Raw genomic sequence first — 20675 nt, forward strand, 5'->3', positions numbered from 1 at the left:
GAATAACTCCTCCTATCTGTTAAACAATTTTTAATCCACTCTCAGTGCTGTTTCTCAATTAGCATATATGAGACCTGTGGCAGTGTTCGTAGTCAAAGAGAAATAAAAATGCATTCATAATATAAATCTCTCTATGGTTCATTATGCCTTGACATTTCAGGTTGAAGATTTTTATTTGTGTCATTAGTGCTGTGTGAGAAGACCCCTTTGCAAGTTTAATCTAGTGTAATATTCAGCGTTTTACTTGCTCGGCTGTTGTTCTAATGCTAAGCACCTTACTTGCACGCTTTGCATGATACAAATGCTTCCATTTGCATGGAATTACAGTCCAAGATGCTGTTTTCAAAACTTTCAGTCTGCTGATGGCCTGACTCTGTTTTGTGGACCGCCTCTACCTTCACTTTCCTAAGAGTTGAGCTTCTTAGTAAAGACTTGAGATTCTCCTAGAGAGGCTACTTGGAATTCATTACTGTTGATGAACTCCCAGAAATCTTGGAAATCTTGTCAATGTCCTATGTATGGACCAACCTCTTTACAGATAAGGCTCTTCGGTGCTAATTATATAATTCTCAAGTCATCTCTCCTACGTAGATCCTTAATAAGGTTATGTTTAGATTTTAGTAATGAACATGCTTCAGTATGGAAATATGTCTAAAATTACATGAGACTATTTAGAATGAAGTGTGAGAATGGTAAATGGAAAATACTTTTTTAATGCTTCTCTATTTTAGAAATTAGTATACTTTGTTTAGGCTGTCAAAAAGCAGGATGTCAAAATGATTTAAGGGCTTAGAACTAGAATGAGAAAATTTGATCAAATTGTGAGTACCTGAAGAGTTTATAATACAAAAATCAATCATGTAAAGTGTAGTTTGTTATGAAAATTCAAATGCAAGTTTATGTTTGCATGTACACGGAGTCTTTCTATAGTTTTCTAAATTAGATATAAGTGAACAAAGAAGGGCTTAAAGATGTAATACTTCACTAGTGATTCTTAGCTACGTAAAGCAAGAAATCCCTAGTGTCAGATAAAACTGAAAAGAGATGCCTCAGTGCCATACCACAGACAGTGGTTGAAATGCTTTATTGATGGAGTGCTACTTTAACTTGCACATGGAATTAATTTTAATTCAAGTATAAATACTGCAGTTCTGGCCAGACTTAGCAGATTTTTTGGCATTCTTGTTGTTCATGTAGGCAAGTGTTCATGACACGTGCAACATAAGAGAAAATATATGTACAACTGTGATATTTAAGCATCTACAAATGTATTTATATAGAAGCACAAATTTGCGGGGACTTGAGTGTCTTCAAAGCTTGAATACATTGTATGCACATCTTAAAAAATGAATAAGATGCCTTAATAGCTGTTTCAGATACAAAGTTAGAAAATAAAATCTTTTGTAGGTGCAAACATTTTTGAATGCCTGATAAAGTAAATGCAATTCACAGTTCAGTAAGACTGTATAAAAGATGAACCTGCAAGCCTGAACGACACCAGTGTTTTATATCACTGTTAGCTTGTCACTATAATTTAGGAGACAGTTGTTTCTTATATAAAGCAAACTTGCCAGGTCCTGCGAATTGTGCCTGTAGACAGCATATTTGTGTATCTCTTCATGCATTTCTGAAGAAAACTGAGTGCACAGGGAAATTCCCTCCTGACTGCTTGCCCTGCTCAGTTTCCCCTCCTTCCTGGGAAGCAGCAGCCATGTTGGAATTGCTCCACTGGGAAGCAGCTGCTTCTGTGGTCTGGCTCCTCATCCCACCTTCAGCCTTCCCAGCCTCTGGCGCGGCACATGGAGCTCGTCGCTGTTGCCAAGTCTCCCCATAGGCCTACGAGCGGTCAGGGAGGAGAGACCCGCAATACCCGTGTAGGTGTGTGAGGCATCTCCAGGGGCTGGAGTAGATGTAAATAAAAGGAAGTGGTTTATTGATGTTTATAACAGTGAGATCCACTCAGGAGAGCCTGTTTCAGATTTCATGGTGTTTATTAAAATAGTGCCTCTTAAATATTACGTTTTTGGGGGAAGGAGTGCATTTTGCACATGAAAAAAAATAGGAATAGGGTGGGAGGAACACATAAGCATCTTTCCTTTTTTACTAGAAGTGGGGAGCATCAGGTAGCCACACAGAATCCTCTACACTGAAGAGCTGAGATGGACAGAAACCGTCACTCGTTTGCCGTGGTTAGATAAGGCCTTCCACATGACTTTCTTTACAGTTACTTCCTATAGTGGTCATAAATCTGCTTGCAGGCAGGGGTGATGGTGCTAGGATTACAGCAAGTCCCAGGAAGCAGTTTCCAGCATCAGCTGCATTTCTTCAGCATTGTTAGTTAAACTGGTTTCAGGTGAAGTTAAAGGGTGGTAAGATGAGTTTGCCAACTACTAAGACAAGATTGTCACTGTGAAATAAGCTCTCTTGCCTGCAAAGTTGATACTCTCCTGCAGTGAATATACCCTGAATATCCCCACCTACTTCTGTATTTCTCATAGCAGCATGGATCAGGGACAAGGCTCTGTCAGGACCCACTGCCTCACAGCAGGTGAGGAATTGTATTTATCTTCTGCACTAGGCAGCAAGTCCCACAGAGCTCCTTTCACCTTCAGAAAGGAAAGCTCTGCGTTAAGACCTGGGCTTTTGAGGCTGGTCATAGGGAATTGAGGAAGGAGGGAAAAAAAAAGGTTGAGGGGAAATGGTTGGAGCTGAGCACACAGCTTGTGCTGCCTTCCCCTGAGCGCTGATTATTGCCCGTTTTAAGATGTTAAGCGGTGAATTGGGGCTAGCAACTGCACCAGGAATAATTCCAATCTCCAGGATAAGTCTTTAATCCTTTAAGCTCTCATGCTGCTCAGTTTTGGTTCCCTGTACTGGTGTGATTTATGCACTGTCCTATGCCAGAGCAGTCGCCCACTAAGGGACTGTGCTAGTTACAGTATTCCTCCTTCAGCTCCTCACCTGGGAACTTGTGGTACTTTTGGCTACATTTCAGGAGTATATTAGTGAAACCAGTCAGGTCTGGCACCTCCTGTAAGATATCCATGAATTTGGCAACCGTTTAAAATAACCTTTCTTTCCAACAGAATTGTGTTTCTTTTTTACTCCAAGATCTCAGGTGTTGAGCAAACCTAGTGACTCTCCCCAGCTGTTTCCACGTTGTGCCAGGTGCTGAAGCTGGAGAGACAGCTGTGGGCTGGCCTGCAGGAAGGAATAGGTTCCCTTCTTTTTACCTGGAGGGTAGCAGGATTCTTGGGGAAGAAAAGATGTTGCGGGGCTCTGCCAGGATCTACGGCCCAGGATTGGAGATGGGAGGTTCCCTTACATTCGCCAGAAGAAGTTGAGGAGAAATGATATTTCTGTACTTGGAGAGGAAGGAGCAAGCAGCAGCAAACAACTTGCACGCTACCTTGGTACTTATCAGTATCAAATCAGTCACTGTTTATCTCTAAGATGAAGGTTATCATATCTGAGATCTGACATTTTAGATATCTGAAATTTCCTCATGGAATTTACCCCATAGAAAACATCAACCTTTTCAAATAGATTTTTATATTTTTGTGCAAATGAGAGATTAGCTAAACAGTGTTGTGTAGCACTGTCAGTGCCCCACAGTTTAACGGGTGGTCTAAATGGCAACTCTTGTATATGAACCATTTATGAATTTATGGCACTGGGAGAGACAATGATCGGGCTAACAGATTTTTAGATTTTTTTTTCAAGGTTTTTGGGAGTGAGAGGGCAGACTGAGTATTTTGTTAACTGCATAATGTAAAAATATAGACTTTTTAAAGTTACAACGGTGATGGAAATGTTCCAAATTATTGAGATTACATTAATACTCATTATAAAATTTTAAGTTAGCTTCATAGACTGGAAGATATGGATTAAGATATTATTTGTATTTCAGGATTAGCAGAAAACTAATCTTCCTTATTTTAAAATGCAGAACTTCAAAAGAGACACGATCATATTAGCCTAAGGAATAAAATGAATCTTTAAATACTAAGGAACTTAAAGCAAAATCATATGAAGAGATACTTTAATTTTTGTAAGACAAGACAAACAGCATTAGTGTTATGGTGTGCCCATGGAAGTACAAACTGTTTGTTTACATATTTTACATGCTGTAGTAGTGCCTAGAAGTCTTGTGCTAGCCAAAGACAAATCTAAACCCTTGGGTGTTTTAGCATGTCCCTAATAACAAACTCCACAGTTTGGAGTATACAAATTGTGAAGAGATCTATAGCCCTTTACTTGGCTTCCATTTTGCCAGAAAGACCTACTGGTGGATAGAATTTTGCAAATATAATTTGATACTTAGGTGAATAATACAGAAGGTATGGACTTGCATAGATATGTAACCAAATTTGATTTGTTTGTGTGTGTGCAAAACACACTCTATATGTGTAATATAGCTAAATTTTAAAATCTAGAAGGAGTAGCAAACATATCCCGTCTGTACAGGAGATACATTGTTCATAATACTATTTTTTCCACAGTCTGCAGAAAACAATTAACTCTTCTTTCCAATATCACATCAGCAAGACTTGGGTCTGATAATATTTTAGAGGAATAGCTGTTAAATACAAAATAATTACATGTAGTAAAATATAGTATATAAAATAATTCTGCTAGTGTAGTGTGCGTTTATTTCAAGACTGACCAGCCTTGCAGACAATTTGGCTGACCTTTAATTAGTACAATGTCTAACAATAAATCTTTCCTGTTCCCTGATGAAAGCATATGTTGAGGGAATGTGAAGAAGGAAGTTGAACCAAAACTGGGAGATCAAGATGAAAAAATGAATTTTGCTGTAATTGGCTATGTGCTAGGGTATTATTTTTCAGAAAATAAATATACGAGATGTAATCACATGCCACCTGCTAGTATTTCTAGGCACATGTTTGTTTAACCTGGCAACCTTGGCAGATAACCTCTTTATATCGTCCTCTTCTCCACTGTTTGCAAAAGTATTTTTTACCATCTTCTAATATTATACAGGACTTTTTTTTTTTTTAATTCCTGTAAGGAATGTGATTGCTGACAAACGGAAGAGTGGGCTAAAAATATGGAAAAACTATATTTTATTATAGTTAAGATGTGTATTTTTAACAACCTAGCCAGTGCTAGGTCATGAAAAAGAAATCGTTCCATGATAAATTTACTGGGTTGGACATGGTGGCAAATGATGAACTCTTAAATTATTATTGTAATTGGCAACTTGAACTTGCATAGCTTTCTCCTCGAAATACTGTACAAACAATCCTTCCTCATCAGTAGAGACATGAAGCAAATCGTAGCCAGTTGATTTTTGACCATTAACACTAATTCTAATGAATTTTTATTCAGAGGAGATTTACTTAATGTTCCAAGGGTCACATACTCATAATTGTTTCATAGCTGATGAGATGAAGGGCAGCATAGAAGTGAAGCAAAAAAGCAGAAAAATATAATTCCAAAAGGAGAAAAAGATGTTATATCAAAATAGAAGGACCTACGAAGAGAAGGTAAAATGAATGAAGTTTGTGTCTTCCTTTTCTGTGGGATTGTAACATATTGTAAAAGTAATTATGCTGCATTAAAAAAGAGGGTATTTTTCTGAATTCGTAACTACCACATTTCCCATATACTTGCTTTAAATAATTGTAATTGGCACATGTGTCTCAATGTGACTTTAAGCTTTATTATCTTGAAATGGAATTGTTGATTTTGCTGCAGAATTGGAACATGATTGTTTCTGAAAACTACCAAGGCAAAATATCAAAGGCATTTTCTTTGGTTTTAAGGGTTTCGTATTGGATTTGGGCTCAGTTTGATCACCAGCCACAGCTCACTACGTACATTGTTGCCTCTAAAGCATGCCTATTAGAGATGTCTCATCCATGTCCTCATCTACATCTCTTTTTTCCTGTGCACTCACTAAGATCATTGTTGAGTTTTTTTATTTCTCCAGAGAGCATTTTTTTTCTCATATATTTTCATACACTAATGGTATCAATTAGTATTTCTTGCAAAAACTTTTTTGGCTTGTTTCAAATCCTATTGTCTTTTTTGGCTGCCCAATGCTTATGCAAGCTCAACAGCTTGCTAGTTTTTCCAGTAGTCTGTACAAGCACAGGTCCTTCCTAGTTCAACCTCATTAAATTTTCTCCACAGATGCAGTTCCACCTGTGTCCCAAATGCCTTGGATCCATAAAAGTAAAATAAAATAGCTGTAATAACATTAAGGCTTCTATCGTCTTCCTGAGCCAAGCACTACGCAAAATCAAAATTGCTTGGGCAGGTCTGACATTGTATCACTAAAGGTCACTGGTACATGTGCATTATAGGCAGCGTATACCACATCCCCAAGCCTGCAGTTAGGATTAGTATCAAAACTAACTGAAAAAACAGTACTACTGTCTGTGTGGGCTGCTTTTTTAACTTTCTCCTAATCCCTTTTGTCTTTCTCATTCATTCTTAATTTCCTGATAATTTCTTTGTGTTCTTTGTAGGAAATATTCATATTTCTTTCATCAAAGTGACCAAAGGTAGGGAAAGGGCTATGCCTTTCTTCAAGTGCCAAAAGTTTGGTGTGTAGGGTGGGATTTGTCTCGCCTAGCTCTGTCTGTGAACAACGTAGGCATTTGTGTTTGAGCTGTGCATCCTAGGCCCCTTGTACAATGAGTAGAAAGAATGGGTATTTTTAGGTGTGATTCATCTGCTGTTTAAGCATCTAATGAAGAGCTAGATGGATCTTAACTTCATTGACTTGATCTTATTTAACAGGAATGTAGGATGGCTATGGACTTGTGAATTTAGTTAGAACACACGGGTTTCCAAATCTTGTGCATTTGAAGTCTTTGGTCAGTGTCTTGTAAAATAGTCTCTTAAAATCCTATTAATATGGCATATTCTTTAAGTATTTGGAAATCTGGATTTTTTTTTTCTCCCCCTTGTTTTACCTTTTTCCTTGGAGGCCTTTTCCAAAATCAGCCTTTTTGGTACCAGCCTTATAAACTAATTGGCAGCCCTCAGCTAATGGAGAGTTGCCTCATCAACTTTACCTACTCTGCTCTATACCTACACTCTGACTTTGGCCTAGTTGACTGAGTGGCTGTGTTGGAGCATTGTTCGCATAGGTAATATGGATATAATCACCATCCTGTAGGCTTGTCTTGCTTCCAGTTCTTCAAAAGTGTTTCAGCAGACTACCAGCTCTGCATAGCTCTTTACTTTTTCATCACTTCATACTGTGCTGTCCTTTTAGCCCTTCAGGGAGTAAGTTGTAAAGTATCTCTCAGTTCATGTGTTGCAGTAATTGGATCTGGAAATTGAAGGGAACTGGGAGCTTTATTGACCACATTATAGTCTATGTTGTTTTTCACTCCAGATTTATCTAGATTTGAAAACATTGTGACACATGTCTATATAAAATTGTCCAGATGCAAGTGAGTAACAAATACTCTCCTAAACTGAAAATGGCAGAAATGAGAAGAGGTTGAACTTGCAGCGTTAAAATGTTATACATTAACTTTGCACACACACCCCCCCCTTTCTTTTTGTCTTTTCAAATGTCCTTGTTTGTTTATTTGTATATTTTATTATTGTTGTTCAACACTTTTTGTTCTCTCAATCAGATTTGAGAAGTTACTGAGGAAAACATGCAGCTAGTCCTAGTCCAGTGCAGTAAAAGCTCATGTTTGCACATGAACTTCTTTCTTCTTTGTGATAGAATTCAATGATTGCATGTCAGGCTACCTAAAAAAATATATACCTATCTTGGAAGAGTTTTCAGGAGGAACTCAGCAACTGCCTAACACAACCTTCTGGTTCATTCAGAAAATAATAGAACTATTCTTTTTTTTCTTTCTTTTTTTTTTCTTTTTTTTTTTTGAAAACTCATTTCAGTTCCATAAAATATGATAGCAATTTGAACTCATTGTGTCCTAACATATATCTCACTTCTGCCACTGAGAAATAGGGTCAGGGCCAGGTGATTAATCTGCAGCTAAAACCCTGCAATTCTGTGCACTAACCAGTGTAGTCCAACGTGAATACTTTAGATTCTCTGACTTTGAGATGCCCATGATTTTCCCCTGCCTCTGTGTTAATCTGTATGGTTTACATACTGCCAGGCAGTAGCCCAAGCACTCCAGAAGATTCAGGAAATGATTCCATAAATCAGTTGTTATACTTGTCCATAACTCATCTCTAACAAGTTGCAGATTGCATATTTTACAAACTAAAATGAAAAATTTGAATTAGTATTTAAACCAAAACAAAATCCAGAGTGTTTATGGATTTTCTAGGATAGAAAATCTGACTTGCTGAAGAATGTTGATACAGCATTAGTAAGTTTTTCATTAAATTTTATTGAAATTTAAATTTAGAAATATTTTCTGGTAGTAAATTACAAAATGCATGATCTGTGATTTAAGAGAGTCAAGTTCAATAGAAAATCAAAATATTACAATAGTGCCGATTAAGAATTCCATTTTAAGCTTTACTACTTTTTTTGGCTTACTTGCCTTACAGAAATAGCAAAAATTTTAATAATATATTTGGCTTAGGTTCCATTTAATCAATATTATTGTTCTAGGGGTTGTTTCATTCCATTAATGACTTTTAATTAAATAATTTTCGATATGATACCAAGGGTCATTTTGACCTGCTTTCTTTTAGCTATCTCATGCAACTAAGTTTTTTCTGTTCAGCATTTTCTAAATACATATTGATTTGATATATTCAGTCTTTTTTTTTTCAAGTATATTATAATTGTCATGTAGATATATATATACTAATAAGCAAAACTATGATTTTATTAGGCCTAAGAATGTCAAGCAGCATTTTTCTTTCCTGTTGCTGAATCGCAGGCAAACTATAATAGACATATGCTTTACTGTATCAATCCAGTATCTACTTACTTATAAATGTAAATAAATCTATGGCTGAAATTTAATTTGCCATAGTAAAAATGCATTTTAAGTAACAAAAAAAATCCTTCACATTGCCGTTTCAGTATGAAATAATATTTCATTTTTTGATTGCATTCAGTCATATTCACATATGAATTATATAAATTACTAAAATAACTCTGAATATTCATGGCGATGTTTGCAACCAAAAAAAATGTATAATCTTCATTTTATTTAATATTGTTGTCTCTTGGGAAACTGAAAAACACTTAGAATTAATTGTTACATCCGTATTTTCCATGCATATGGAAACTCCTGAGTTCAGGTATAGGCCTTCCTCTTAAAACTGCCCTTCCTCTAGTGTCAGTTGTGGCAATTCTGAACTTTGATAGAGGTCTCTGCAAGAGAAAATAAACCCTATTGCACTGGTCAATTGGTGTAGTTAAACCACGTAGGTATTGGAGGGTTCAAACAGAAGGAATAGGGCAATGCTTGCCGTAATGTGGACTGTACTAGATGAAAGAATTCAGGTTAGATATTCCATAGGTCTCTTGTGCAGCTCGTTTGCAGCTTCAGCTGTCTGAAAAGCTAATGTTTCCGCCTGCTGGCAGAACATCTGCAAAAGCTTTAGTGCAGATTACCCTTTACAGAGGTGACCCTGGAGGAAATTTTATATATTTCTTCCCTAGCATTGCTGAATTGAGATCATGGTTTCACATTTTAAAGTCTTATATTGACTAGTGTGGCTTTTATTTAGGATGGGACATGTGATATTCGAATCTTGAGTCTTTATATTTTGTTAAGATATATGTTATCTTTTGCTTCAGCACTGTTGGAGATGAATCAAAGGAAATATCTAATCAGAAGCATTTTGTATTTAAAAAAAAAAAAAGGTAATAACAGTTCATGGGGGGGAAAAATAAGTAGTAGAAAACACAACTAGAGTAGAAAACAGGAGGTCATTTATTACCACTGTTTGTCTCCAGAACAGAATCAACATTTTTTGCATCTTGACAGGTAGTTGTGTAGCTTTTCTTTGTTGTGGTGTTGGTTTCATTATTGCTCTAAACTATATAGGTAAAATACTTAATACTGTAATTATATTAAATTTTAATATATTTAAAATATTAAATTTGAGTTTAATTATCCTCGTCATTAGAAAGTATTTCTAATATCTATCAGCCTTGACACTTTGATTTCTTGTCCCTTCCACAAGAACAGGGACATGTAGAATACATGGCTGTCTTCCTAAACTGATCTCTTTATTCCCCCCATCTCTAGCATATAAAGAGCTTTGGTTCCTTCAGTTTTTCTTAGCAGATCGTACTTTTCTGATATTTTGCTGTCCTCCCCTCATCTCTGCTCAGTGCTTTTCTGAAGTGCAGTGTCTGGAACAGGACTTAGTACAGCAATTGTGAGTGCTGAACAGAGGGATGATTGCCAGTCCTTAGGTTGCAAATTTGTTCGTAAGTCTTATTGTCGAATTTGTGTGTGTGTGTGTGTGTTCTTTCTTTTTTTTTAATTTCTTTCTTTTTTTTTTTTTTTTTTTTTTAACCACAGCATTGTGGGGATGGCTACACTGTGCTCCACTGTTGACACCAGATCCCTTTTTTTGTGGAGTGCTGGAAACTAACCATGGTCTTTTGTTTGCATTTGAACATCTCTTTTTTCCTGAGTAACTTTAAAACATGCCCTTTTAAAAATCTATTTTTTTCTTTTTTCTTTTTTCTTTTTTTTCTTTTTTCTTTTTTCTTTTTTCTTTTTTTCTTTTTTCTTTTTTCTTTTTTTCTTTTTTCTTTTTTACTTTTTTCTTTTTTTCTTTTTTCTTTTTTTTCTTTTTTCTTTTTTTTCTTTTTTCTTTTTTTTCTTTTTTCTTTTTTTTTCTTTTTTCTTTTTTTTTTCTTTTTTCTTTTTAATGATTTTGGAGCGTAATCCTGTTCTCCTGGCTTGGAATCATTTTGATCATTGTGACTGTATTAATAAGAAACATATGGTCTCAATGAGGACACAGATGAGGAACTGACTTGATGTATCTATCCAGTTTGACAGTGAACAAGTTGTAGTTACTGTCTGAATATATTTTTACAATTGATTCCAGCTAACCTTGTTTCCATACATTGTACCAAATTTTGCATGTAACCTAGTACATATTTCATTTGCTGCTTCTTCAATATCGACAAGTCTTTTCATAACAAGAAATGAGAGCTGTATGGTATGGATTGTACGTGCCAATTCCATTTTGGAGTCAATCAGGCTAATCTTACATGTGTTGACTCATCTACTATCCCACCTTAAAGACAGGTACTGTGTTTTCCAGGAGATAATTTTTCCTTGTTGATTTTTCAGGCATGGTTGCTAATGGCTCTGACATTGCAGCAGCCAATTCTCTCAGCAACGTAGAGTGGACTCCATTAAGCTCAACTACTATTAAAACATCTAATTTATCAAAGTATTCATTGACTAATTAGGTCTTTAGCATAGGAGTGTTTATTTCTTCATCATTGACTGTGGGTGTGTAGTACTGGAACACAGTAAAAACAAAAGCATACAAAGATGTTGAACTTCTTGCATTCATTTATTGAGAGGTCGCCCTCAACTAATAGTTTTCTTGGTCTTGATAATTACTGTTGCACCAAACAAAATGATGTTTTTCAGTTGCACACCCCTTGGTAATTGTATCTTGATTTGTGGCCTTACATGTCTGATCTATTCTTTTATTTTTATTCTTAGTCGTTTTTTCTTGTCTTCATGTCTGTATGCATCCTGAGTTTCAGAGAAATTCTGAAAAGCTCAGGATTTTGCTTGATTAATGCAAATGATTTTGCTTCATGTTCTTCATCCTCAGTGGGATATTTGCTTTTGTGTTGTTAATTTCTTTAAGGTACTAATGACTTCCTCTTTCCTTAAATTTCTTTCTCTTTAAATCATGCTTTCTTATTTCCTGGATTTACGTAACAACAATGGATGAGTTTCTGGACTCTAACTAGGTACCTTGCCATTTACATGCCATTTGATTTACTGCCATTTATAAACATTGTTGTATCTGTGCAACATGGTGGGCAACCAAGTGTAGAGAGACTTCAAACTACCCTGATTTATATTGGAGATTGGGATGATTTTGACTGATTTAGGATGTAAACGCTGCAAAATAAGTATGAAGCCATCTTTGGCAGTTCTGTCTGTTGTAAAATCCATTTAACAAGCCTGTAAAGAAAATGGTTAAATGCTTAAGAGTCTTAAAACCTGCCACTACAGCTAATTTTGTTTTTCTTCTTCTGTTAAAACTTTTTTCCATGGCTTAAGAAAATGTAGAATGAGTTTAAATACTAATTGTACCAAATACAAACATGAACAAATAAGTGGGTGACTATTTTCTATTATTTTTGTTCCTGAGGAGCCATATTAACTTCAGGTCTTTCAGTAGTGGGGGCAGCTCTTCTCTGTGGTGGCTGGCGGCAGGACGAGGGGTAATGGGTGTAAGTTGAAACATGGCACGTTTAATCTCCATATGAGGAGGAACTTCTTTCCTGTGAGGGTGCCAGAGCCCTGGCACAGGCTGCCCAGAGAGGTTGTGGAGTCTCCTCCTCTGGAGATCTTCAAAACCCGCCTGGATGCCGCCCTGTGCCCCATGCTCTGGGTGTCCCTGCTGGAGCAGGGGGGTTGGACTAGATGATCTCTAGAGGCCCCTTCCAACCTCAACCACTCTGTGATTCTGTGATCTGGTGTTTGAATGTGTTTCTGTCAGAAGGTGCCAGAAAGTACTTGGGTGTCTCAGAAGCACTGTCCAGCAGTGAGATCCTGAGATCCAAAGGGAGATGCCAAGGAGTGATTTTTGAAAATCTGAGGATTTTAAAATGGAGAAAGATAAGACTCCAAACAAACCATTGAAAAGGTGGTCTGGATGCAGGCAAAAAATGTAGGCAGGTAATTCTTTTCTGAATTGCAAAGTCTTAAACAAAATAAGTGGCATCACTGGGAGAACAGCACCAAATAAGGATGTTTCTCCTCTAGTGGCAGACCTTGAACAACATTTTCATCAGTTGTCCAGTTGTAAAGTCATTCCTGAAAACCAGAAATGGGAAAGAATGTGGAATAACAGGGAGGTACTAAAAGGCAGATCTGAATTGCCTGGTAGCATGTCTCCGTTTGGATCAAATATGCTTCAGTATGCCCAGATGCAGTTAGGTGCATAAGGAAGGAGAATTCAGAACATACCTGTACAGGGAGGTCTGTATTCTGGACATAGCTCCTCTAAAAACTTCTGGCAGTTACATGCAAGCAACTGAGCAGTACTTATATGGCAAAGACCAATGTCCTGTTTCATAAACACAGGCAGTGAGAAGGCTTAGGGATGCAAGGTTACATTGGTGTATGGAGCCCCTAAAACTGATTTTGAGCCTGCTCTGGTATGCAAAATTAAAAAAAAAATGTTGAAAAAAAATGTTGTTCAGGAAAGAATTACATTTCAAAATGTAAGCTTATTCAAAAGCTAGAGAAAGTGCTAGACAGTGAGTGCTATAAGACTTAGGAACTCAAGCTTGTTAGTTTACCAAAAAGTGAATTGATGGGTGTCTTAATATAGTAGAAAGTTTTTTTATGAAGAAGGAGTTGTCAATTACCAAAGAACTCTTTAAACAATCAGTGGCTAAAACTGAAGTCAGAGGAGCTCAAAATTTTAATAGCAAAGATGATTAACTTGGAGATGCTGCATTTCTTGACATTATTAAATCAAGACTGAAGGCATTGTCCCAGCCAGAAGTAAAGTAAGAGTCAAATGAGTTATTTTGCATTAAACAAAAATAAATTAATCAATTTAAAGACTGTTGGTATAAAGACACTCAAAGTAGGTAGATTAATATTCTTTTGGACATTAGTTCTTGATTTACCTTTTTATCTCGGCTTAAGAATGAAAAGATAATTTATCAACCTCTGCGTGACAATTCTGTAGCTTTCACCATTACTGAAAGGTCTTTTTAAGTTGGGAAAAGAATATCCAGCAGGACATCCAGTAGTAGGATAAAAAAAAATCAAAGGCAGATCTCACAGATCTTCCTCCCATCGTGAAAAGTGAGATCACGTCATAGACACCAAATTTATATACTGCACTGTCTAATATAGCTGATTTTGTTGACATATGCTAAAGGTTTTAAGTAGATTTGTCTGTGTTTTATAAAAATATTCAGTTAAATACTTCTAAAATAAAATCAAGACAAGCTTTGCTGCACATTTGATTTTAATTTTATATAGCCATCTTCATAGTTCTGTAATTCTCAGTTGTGATCTCCATGAGTTTACTGTCATGATTGAGACATTACACATACCGATGTGTGTAATGTTTACTTCTCAGTAAAACTGAGAAGTTTTACTGATTAATGCAGTGCTGATCCTGTTTTATTTTGACTTAGCTTGTGGATATTTACACTATATTGCTCTATAGAAAGAGATGCACATTTTAAACTAAATCTGTGCTTAATTTGAAGCCTTAAAATTGGTTGTTTATCTGCCAGTAGAGTTTATTTTGCATCCAGCAGATCATGTTTCAAATGGTCATACAACATGATGCAGGTTTTATTTCAACTCAATGGAGAGGTAACTATTTCCATGCCTGTTAAAATCTTTACTGTAAGTCCTGGAAGACTTTCTGCAATGGTAACTACAATAAAATTAATTGTTGAGACCATCAGTAGTATTTTTCATTTTGTATAACAGATACTTCAGAAAATATGAAAAAGTTTGTTGAAGCTTAGAAACATATTTTAAGCTGTTTTTGCAGTTTGAAGAAAAAGAAACAAACTTTTTTTAAAAAAAAACTTGGACTATGCTGAGTATCATATATGGACAGTTATATATTTAATAGATAACAGAATTAAGAATTATTACATTATCTATAAATGTAGTTTTACTGTAGGGTAAATATTCCTCAAAAGAAGAGACACTGTCACTTTAACAATGTACTCCTTGAATTTATATAAAAGAATAAAAAGAGAAGTTTTTTCTTTAAACACCTGTTGCAAAATGTTTATATTACGAAGCAAAGTTAGAATAAATGTCGAACTCTGAGCTATGTGAAAAGATCAAAAACTTCATAGGACACTCTCTTTTCCAGCTACAAAGTATTCTCTGTAGTTTGGCAATCATGCTCTGTAGATATTTTAAAACCATTAGGCTTTCTGATATGTATAGATAAGCTAATTTCCCTAGGAAAACATTTGAAAAAATGCTACAATAATTTTATTCCATAGGACCTATTTTACCAAGTAGATCTAAAAATGTTCTTAAAGCTGGACACATGCTTCAGTTTCTTCTAGAGTCAAGAATGTAATGACGATCGAAGAAAACTTAGCATGAAGTAATTGTAAAAATTTTTCTTCAGGACAATATATTATGTTAAAAAATACCTTTATGTTTAAGCAGCTTTCTGCAAGAAAATTATGTGGACACCTGTAGCTAAAAGAAATTAAAATTAAAAACTGGTTTTGAAGTACCATACACTTATAATTCGTTGATTGTCACAAATGCATTGTCTGATGTAAGTTACTGATCTGAAGCTTCACGCAGTATTTTTCTCACATTTCTATTGAGAACATTATCTTGCTTACAATTCTCTACTAGTTTTATCATATCAATTGAAGGGTATGTTGAGTCCAAATACTTTGGTATTCTGTATTAGTCTTACTGTTTCTGATTTCTTTATGCTTAGGGGATGTGATTCATAATTTAAATATGAAGCAAGTACACCTAACAAAAATATTTGCGAGCATTACTGAGTTTTATAGTGTTGTCTGTTTCAGTATGATCAGCATGGATTAGCAAAATATTTTCCTTGGGGAAGGGTAGATTTGAAGTTCTTTACAGTTTCAAAAATGTCATTTAAAAAAGAGAGGCTGCAGCCCAGCTCACACCTGGATGTGAGCCCAAGCTTCCTTGGAATTCCAAGGCATTTGGGAGGCAGACACTGTAGTTTGATTAACAGGTACACTAAGCTGTAGCCTACTCACTAGCACCAGTTGACATTGTTCGTGCACTCCCACTTCTCCTCTAGCTGTGGTAGCTCAGATTCCTGCATTTCTGCATAGCTGAGTTCATCCTTGTTTTGGTTAATTTTAAGTCTATATTATAGATTTGAAAGAAATCATTGTTACAATACATTTTCTGCCTAAGACACATCCAAAAATTCATACTTCTAGTCAAATGTTACAATGTAATCTCAAATTTGTATGCAAGATCCCAAGTCTTTTCACATGCCCTCGTTCTGAAACTCCTACATTAAGGTATATTCTTTTGTCTTTTTCTGTGTATTTATTATTTTAAATTTGTATATAAAAGATATTGGACCAGATCAAAAGTAATAGCAGATCCTAAGATCCTGGCTGCAGTCGCTATGACCAAGAAGGAAGCTTTCTATGCCTGGGGTTCATCTCTTGCACTCCAGATTTCCTGACTTCTTATTTTCACAAGTGGGAAAAACTTGAGTGCATAATTTCTAGCAGTGGGAGACTGTGTGTAGAGTGTGAGGGACTTTGTCAAAAGCCCTATGGGGCTTCATTAGACTTCAACTAGATCATCCCTATCTAAGAGTTTGGCAGGTTTTGTAGCACTTCTTTTAACAGATCTATGTTGACTATTTAGATATATATATTTCCAAATATCATAATTAGCTAGATGTCTGCTAATCCTATTCTTTATTACAGCCTACTGAATTGTCAAGCATGGGCATCTAACAGGCCTTGGATCACCCCAGTATCTTTTCAAAATTGATGTGACATTTGTCCAGTACTTAGGCTGCAGAGTTGTTTGAAGTCAGAGGATACAGGCCACTTGTAATGGCTCAAATATTTTTGCCTTGATTTTCTGTATAATAACTCTTGAGTGAATACCATCCACTAACGGTGACTCGTTATTACTCATTCTGTTGCTTTTCTTTGTTTGTTTGTTTTAATAAGCTTTTCTGCAGTCACTTCAGTTTTCGGACAGATCTGAAATGTCCTTGACAAAGAAGAATTCCAGTTTGCACTCTGTTTTCTTCCAGGGTGAGCATCAATGCAAGGAATGCAGATAGAGTCTTTGAAATGTCTTTATCTTCTCTTGCTCTCTACAAACACTTAGATCAAAACACAGAATTTCTGATACTTGACTTTCCCTAATTTATCAGCCCATTTTTTGTCTGCAGTATTTTTTTTTCTTAAACATTTTGCCATTTTCAGACTATCATTATTTCATTTCTCATTACGCCTATGTTATTTAATACCATAGATTCAAGAAATACTCTAACGGGTTTCTCCTTTAGTAGTAATTTTGTTGGTGCTAATAGAAGAGATTAAGTTTTACATTTAATTTTCTTTACATATGTTAATAATTTATTTTATTTTAGGGAGGTAATCCGACAGCTACTGTAATTGCATTGTGTTCAATGAAAGATTTCAATCTGGCTCAAGAAACATGCCAACTGGCCATTAGAGATGTTGGAGGTCTTGAAGTGTTAATTAATTTACTTGATACAGAAGAAATTAAATGTCAGGTAAGGGGGTTTGTCAAATAGAGCAGTGATTATACTTTTTTTATTATTAGAATATTTTCTCAATTTTCAAGATTATGTAGTATAAAGAAAATTGATTTGTTTTCTCATGTTTTCCGTGTTTTCTTAATTTGAAGGACTTTAATATATAAAAATCTGATTTCTGATTTTCAATTTAAAAGATAAAATGTTTTTAGATCACTCTTACATTTTAAATAATTTTACTACTTTTTTATTCTTAAATGGTATATAATGTCTGTTATTTTCCATTATTTAGATTGGTTCTTTAAAAATACTGAAGGAAATCAGTCAGAATTCACTGATCAGACATGCAATTGCAGATCTTGAGGGATTACAGATCATGGTGAAAATACTAGAGTCTCCAGATAAAGACCTAAAGTGTTTGGCAGCTGAAACAATTGCTAATGTTGCTAGGTTTAAACGAGCACGACGGACAGTAAGGCAATATGGAGGGATCAAGAAACTGGTAAGAAAATATTAAAATCAGTATGCCTTCCACAAGCATATTTTTTCCTAACAATAGATGATTTGTTGTATGCCTGGCTGTCCAGATAGTGTCCGCTATCAATAAAAAGCGGTATAATATCAGGGTCCACTATGTATAATTGATTTTTTTTTTTTTTATTGTTAGGTTGGGCTATTGGAATGTATTTCAGTGGGATCATCTGCTCTTACACCACCCCAAGCAAAAGATTTTGAAATAGCTCGCTGTGGGGCTTTGGCACTCTGGAGCTGCAGCAAAAGCACCAAAAACAAAGAGGCAATTCTTAAGGCTGGTGGCATTCCATTATTGGCTAAGTGGCTCAAGTGTTCACATGTAAACATCTTAACCCCAGTGGTGGGGACACTACAAGAATGTGCCTCAGAGGTAGGTAAACACGTACAACTACGTTATTTCTAATCATAAAAATAATTGACCAATAAAAGGAAGTGTTACCTTTGCCTACCATTTAAAAACAAACTTTGTCCAGGGCAGGAACTTCATTATGACATTTGGACTCAGAACTGTGAATGCTAGGGTGTGGTAGAAGATTTTGTAAGAAGGTTACAGTTTATGGTAAAATAAAACCCACTTAATTTTTTGTTCTAAAGACAAAAGTAGTTTGTCTTTAGAAAACTTTCTTGAAACACATAGGCCTCATGAAGACACACACGTGAGAAATTTTAACTTTAGTATTCTGTATTGAACAATCAGGAGGTTCGGTTTTTAGGGGGAGAGTCATGTGGCCAGATTTGAACACATTTTTTCAGGGAAGACTAAATGAATCTCTTAAACTAAAGTAATTCCATCTACAATGCCTGTGGATTAAAATTTGGAAGAAAACATACGACAAATTTTAATGCTAATAACATGTTTTCCTAACCTCCTTCTGGGAGCAGATCTATTATTTTGGCTACTGGCTTTAGGTGAAATGAAAAGGTGCCTGTTGACCCCATCCTGGAGCATCTGTTTCTTCTCTGATTCTGCACATTGAACCACTGTTTTATACATTTTGAACATATGAATATTTTATTTTTTGTATACTGTGCAGAAAGTAAAGAAACATGTGAGCACCTGAGCACCTTTCAGAGCGTTCCGTGAGGTTCATACAGAGTGAGTGCTTCAGCACCTGTTTGTACTGCCCATAATAAGATCACAGCCCCGCAGAGATGTTATGCATGTGGTGGAGAACATCAGTAGTATATTCTAGGCAATCTAGATTACTTTTGCTTAAAATTAAGTGCAGGACTCCACAAAATCAGAGGCTAAAATTATAGTACTTCACTATTACTATGATTAGTGTTATTTACTACTAGTGCAGAGGAGTTAAAAAAGATGGAGTTTGTCTTTTAGCAAAGTTACAGACTTGCAATAAGGATGGAAGGAATGATTGAAGACCTTGTGAAAAATCTAAGTAGTGAACACGAGGAGCTACAGATGCTTTGTGCAAGTGCCATATTTAAGGTAATTTTATTATTTCAATTCGTAGATCAGAGGGAGGGATTAGCGCTTGGTTTTCATATCGTTGTCACTTAGTACTAATATTTCTCAGTTTTATTATTTCTCTAAGATGTGAGAAATTATTTTGCAGAAAATGTTGACAGTTTGTGGCTTAATTTTTATGAGGCGTCTTAGCTGTACATTTAATATTGCTGTTCAGATCCTAGTTGAATTAGTCTCTTGCAAGCAGGTCCTAAATTGCACAGGTAACTGGTGGAGAGGGGTGGGACATGCTACGCAAAGAGATGCACAAATTATTTTCTGTTTATTTGTTCACAAGGGGAAAAAAATATAAATTTTGTAACATGAAGTAGTTCTTTACTGTCAGAAATATCTTAGTGAGTGCCTAGCATTTCTAGGTATTTAATAAGCAGTTCTCATTTTCTTCTATGTTAGTTTTCAATATTTGCAACATAGTACCTCTAGCTTTTGAAGACAGTCTCTCCTACATTTTCAATAATATGTGTATTTCATTTGTTGCACAGTGTGCAGAAGACAAAGAAACACGTGACCTGGTCAGACAGCATGGAGGTCTACAACCACTGTCTGTTTTGCTCGGTAACACTCAAAATAAGCAACTTTTAGCAGCTGTGACAGGAGCAATCTGGAAATGTGCGATCAGTGGAGAAAATGTGTCAAAGTAACCATTTAATTTTGCAAATATTTATTATGCTTCCATGTTTTAAATTTACGGGTCTATTTTTGTTTTTTTGGAGTTTTTTTGTTTGTTTGCTTGTTTTTCTTCTTGGCCATGATTCTGCAAAGCCATGCTTTGATCATCTGTGCCTTCAGCTTAGGTGCTGCAGGCTGCCCCCTGACCTCGTCAGGGTGCACTGGAGACTGTTAAAGTTTCTAGAATCTTAGGAGTCAAGGGTGAGAACTGGTGCCTGCAAAGAATAATCAAGATATAGGACATGGAGCCAGGGAGTATACTCACGCATAGAAAATGTTTGACTTGAATGCACATCCAGTATCCCCCTTTGCTCTCTGTAGCTTAGAAACCTGAATTATGGCTCCAGATATTCTCCAGAGAGAATACCTAACTTTAGCAGTGTAGATACATATTTAGGTACTCTTTATGGTCATTCAATGGAGCGAATTGTCTTGTTCTAGAGTAGATAGCTAAAATATGTTAGGTCCACCTATTTTAGTAATATGCTGGAGGCTTGGATAAGTAGCCTCTGGAGAAACCTCTCAGATGCGTAACCTAGTCTGGACACCCAGCTACTAAATAAGTGACTTCTACTGTAAGTTGGTA

At 35.9% G+C, this 20675-nt stretch overlaps 1 protein-coding gene across 1 annotated transcript in view; it reads left to right on the top strand.

Annotated features, from left to right (window-relative positions):
* The window catches only part of ODAD2 (outer dynein arm docking complex subunit 2), a 77898-nt gene that overhangs the window by 12865 nt on the left and 44358 nt on the right, over positions 1–20675 (top strand). The window contains exons 10-14 of the mRNA XM_088534015.1: positions 17272–17418; positions 17693–17902; positions 18068–18304; positions 19271–19381; positions 19903–20057. Coding sequence (XP_088390141.1) covers positions 17272–17418; positions 17693–17902; positions 18068–18304; positions 19271–19381; positions 19903–20057 — 860 coding nt within the window. The remainder of the gene's footprint in view (positions 1–17271; positions 17419–17692; positions 17903–18067; positions 18305–19270; positions 19382–19902; positions 20058–20675) is intronic.

This window comes from Tinamus guttatus, unplaced genomic scaffold (genome assembly GCF_059628265.1).
Source record: "Tinamus guttatus ecotype Peru unplaced genomic scaffold, ASM5962826v1 Tinamus_guttatus_pri_ptg000530l, whole genome shotgun sequence".
NCBI classification, from domain to species: Eukaryota; Metazoa; Chordata; class Aves; order Tinamiformes; family Tinamidae; genus Tinamus; species Tinamus guttatus.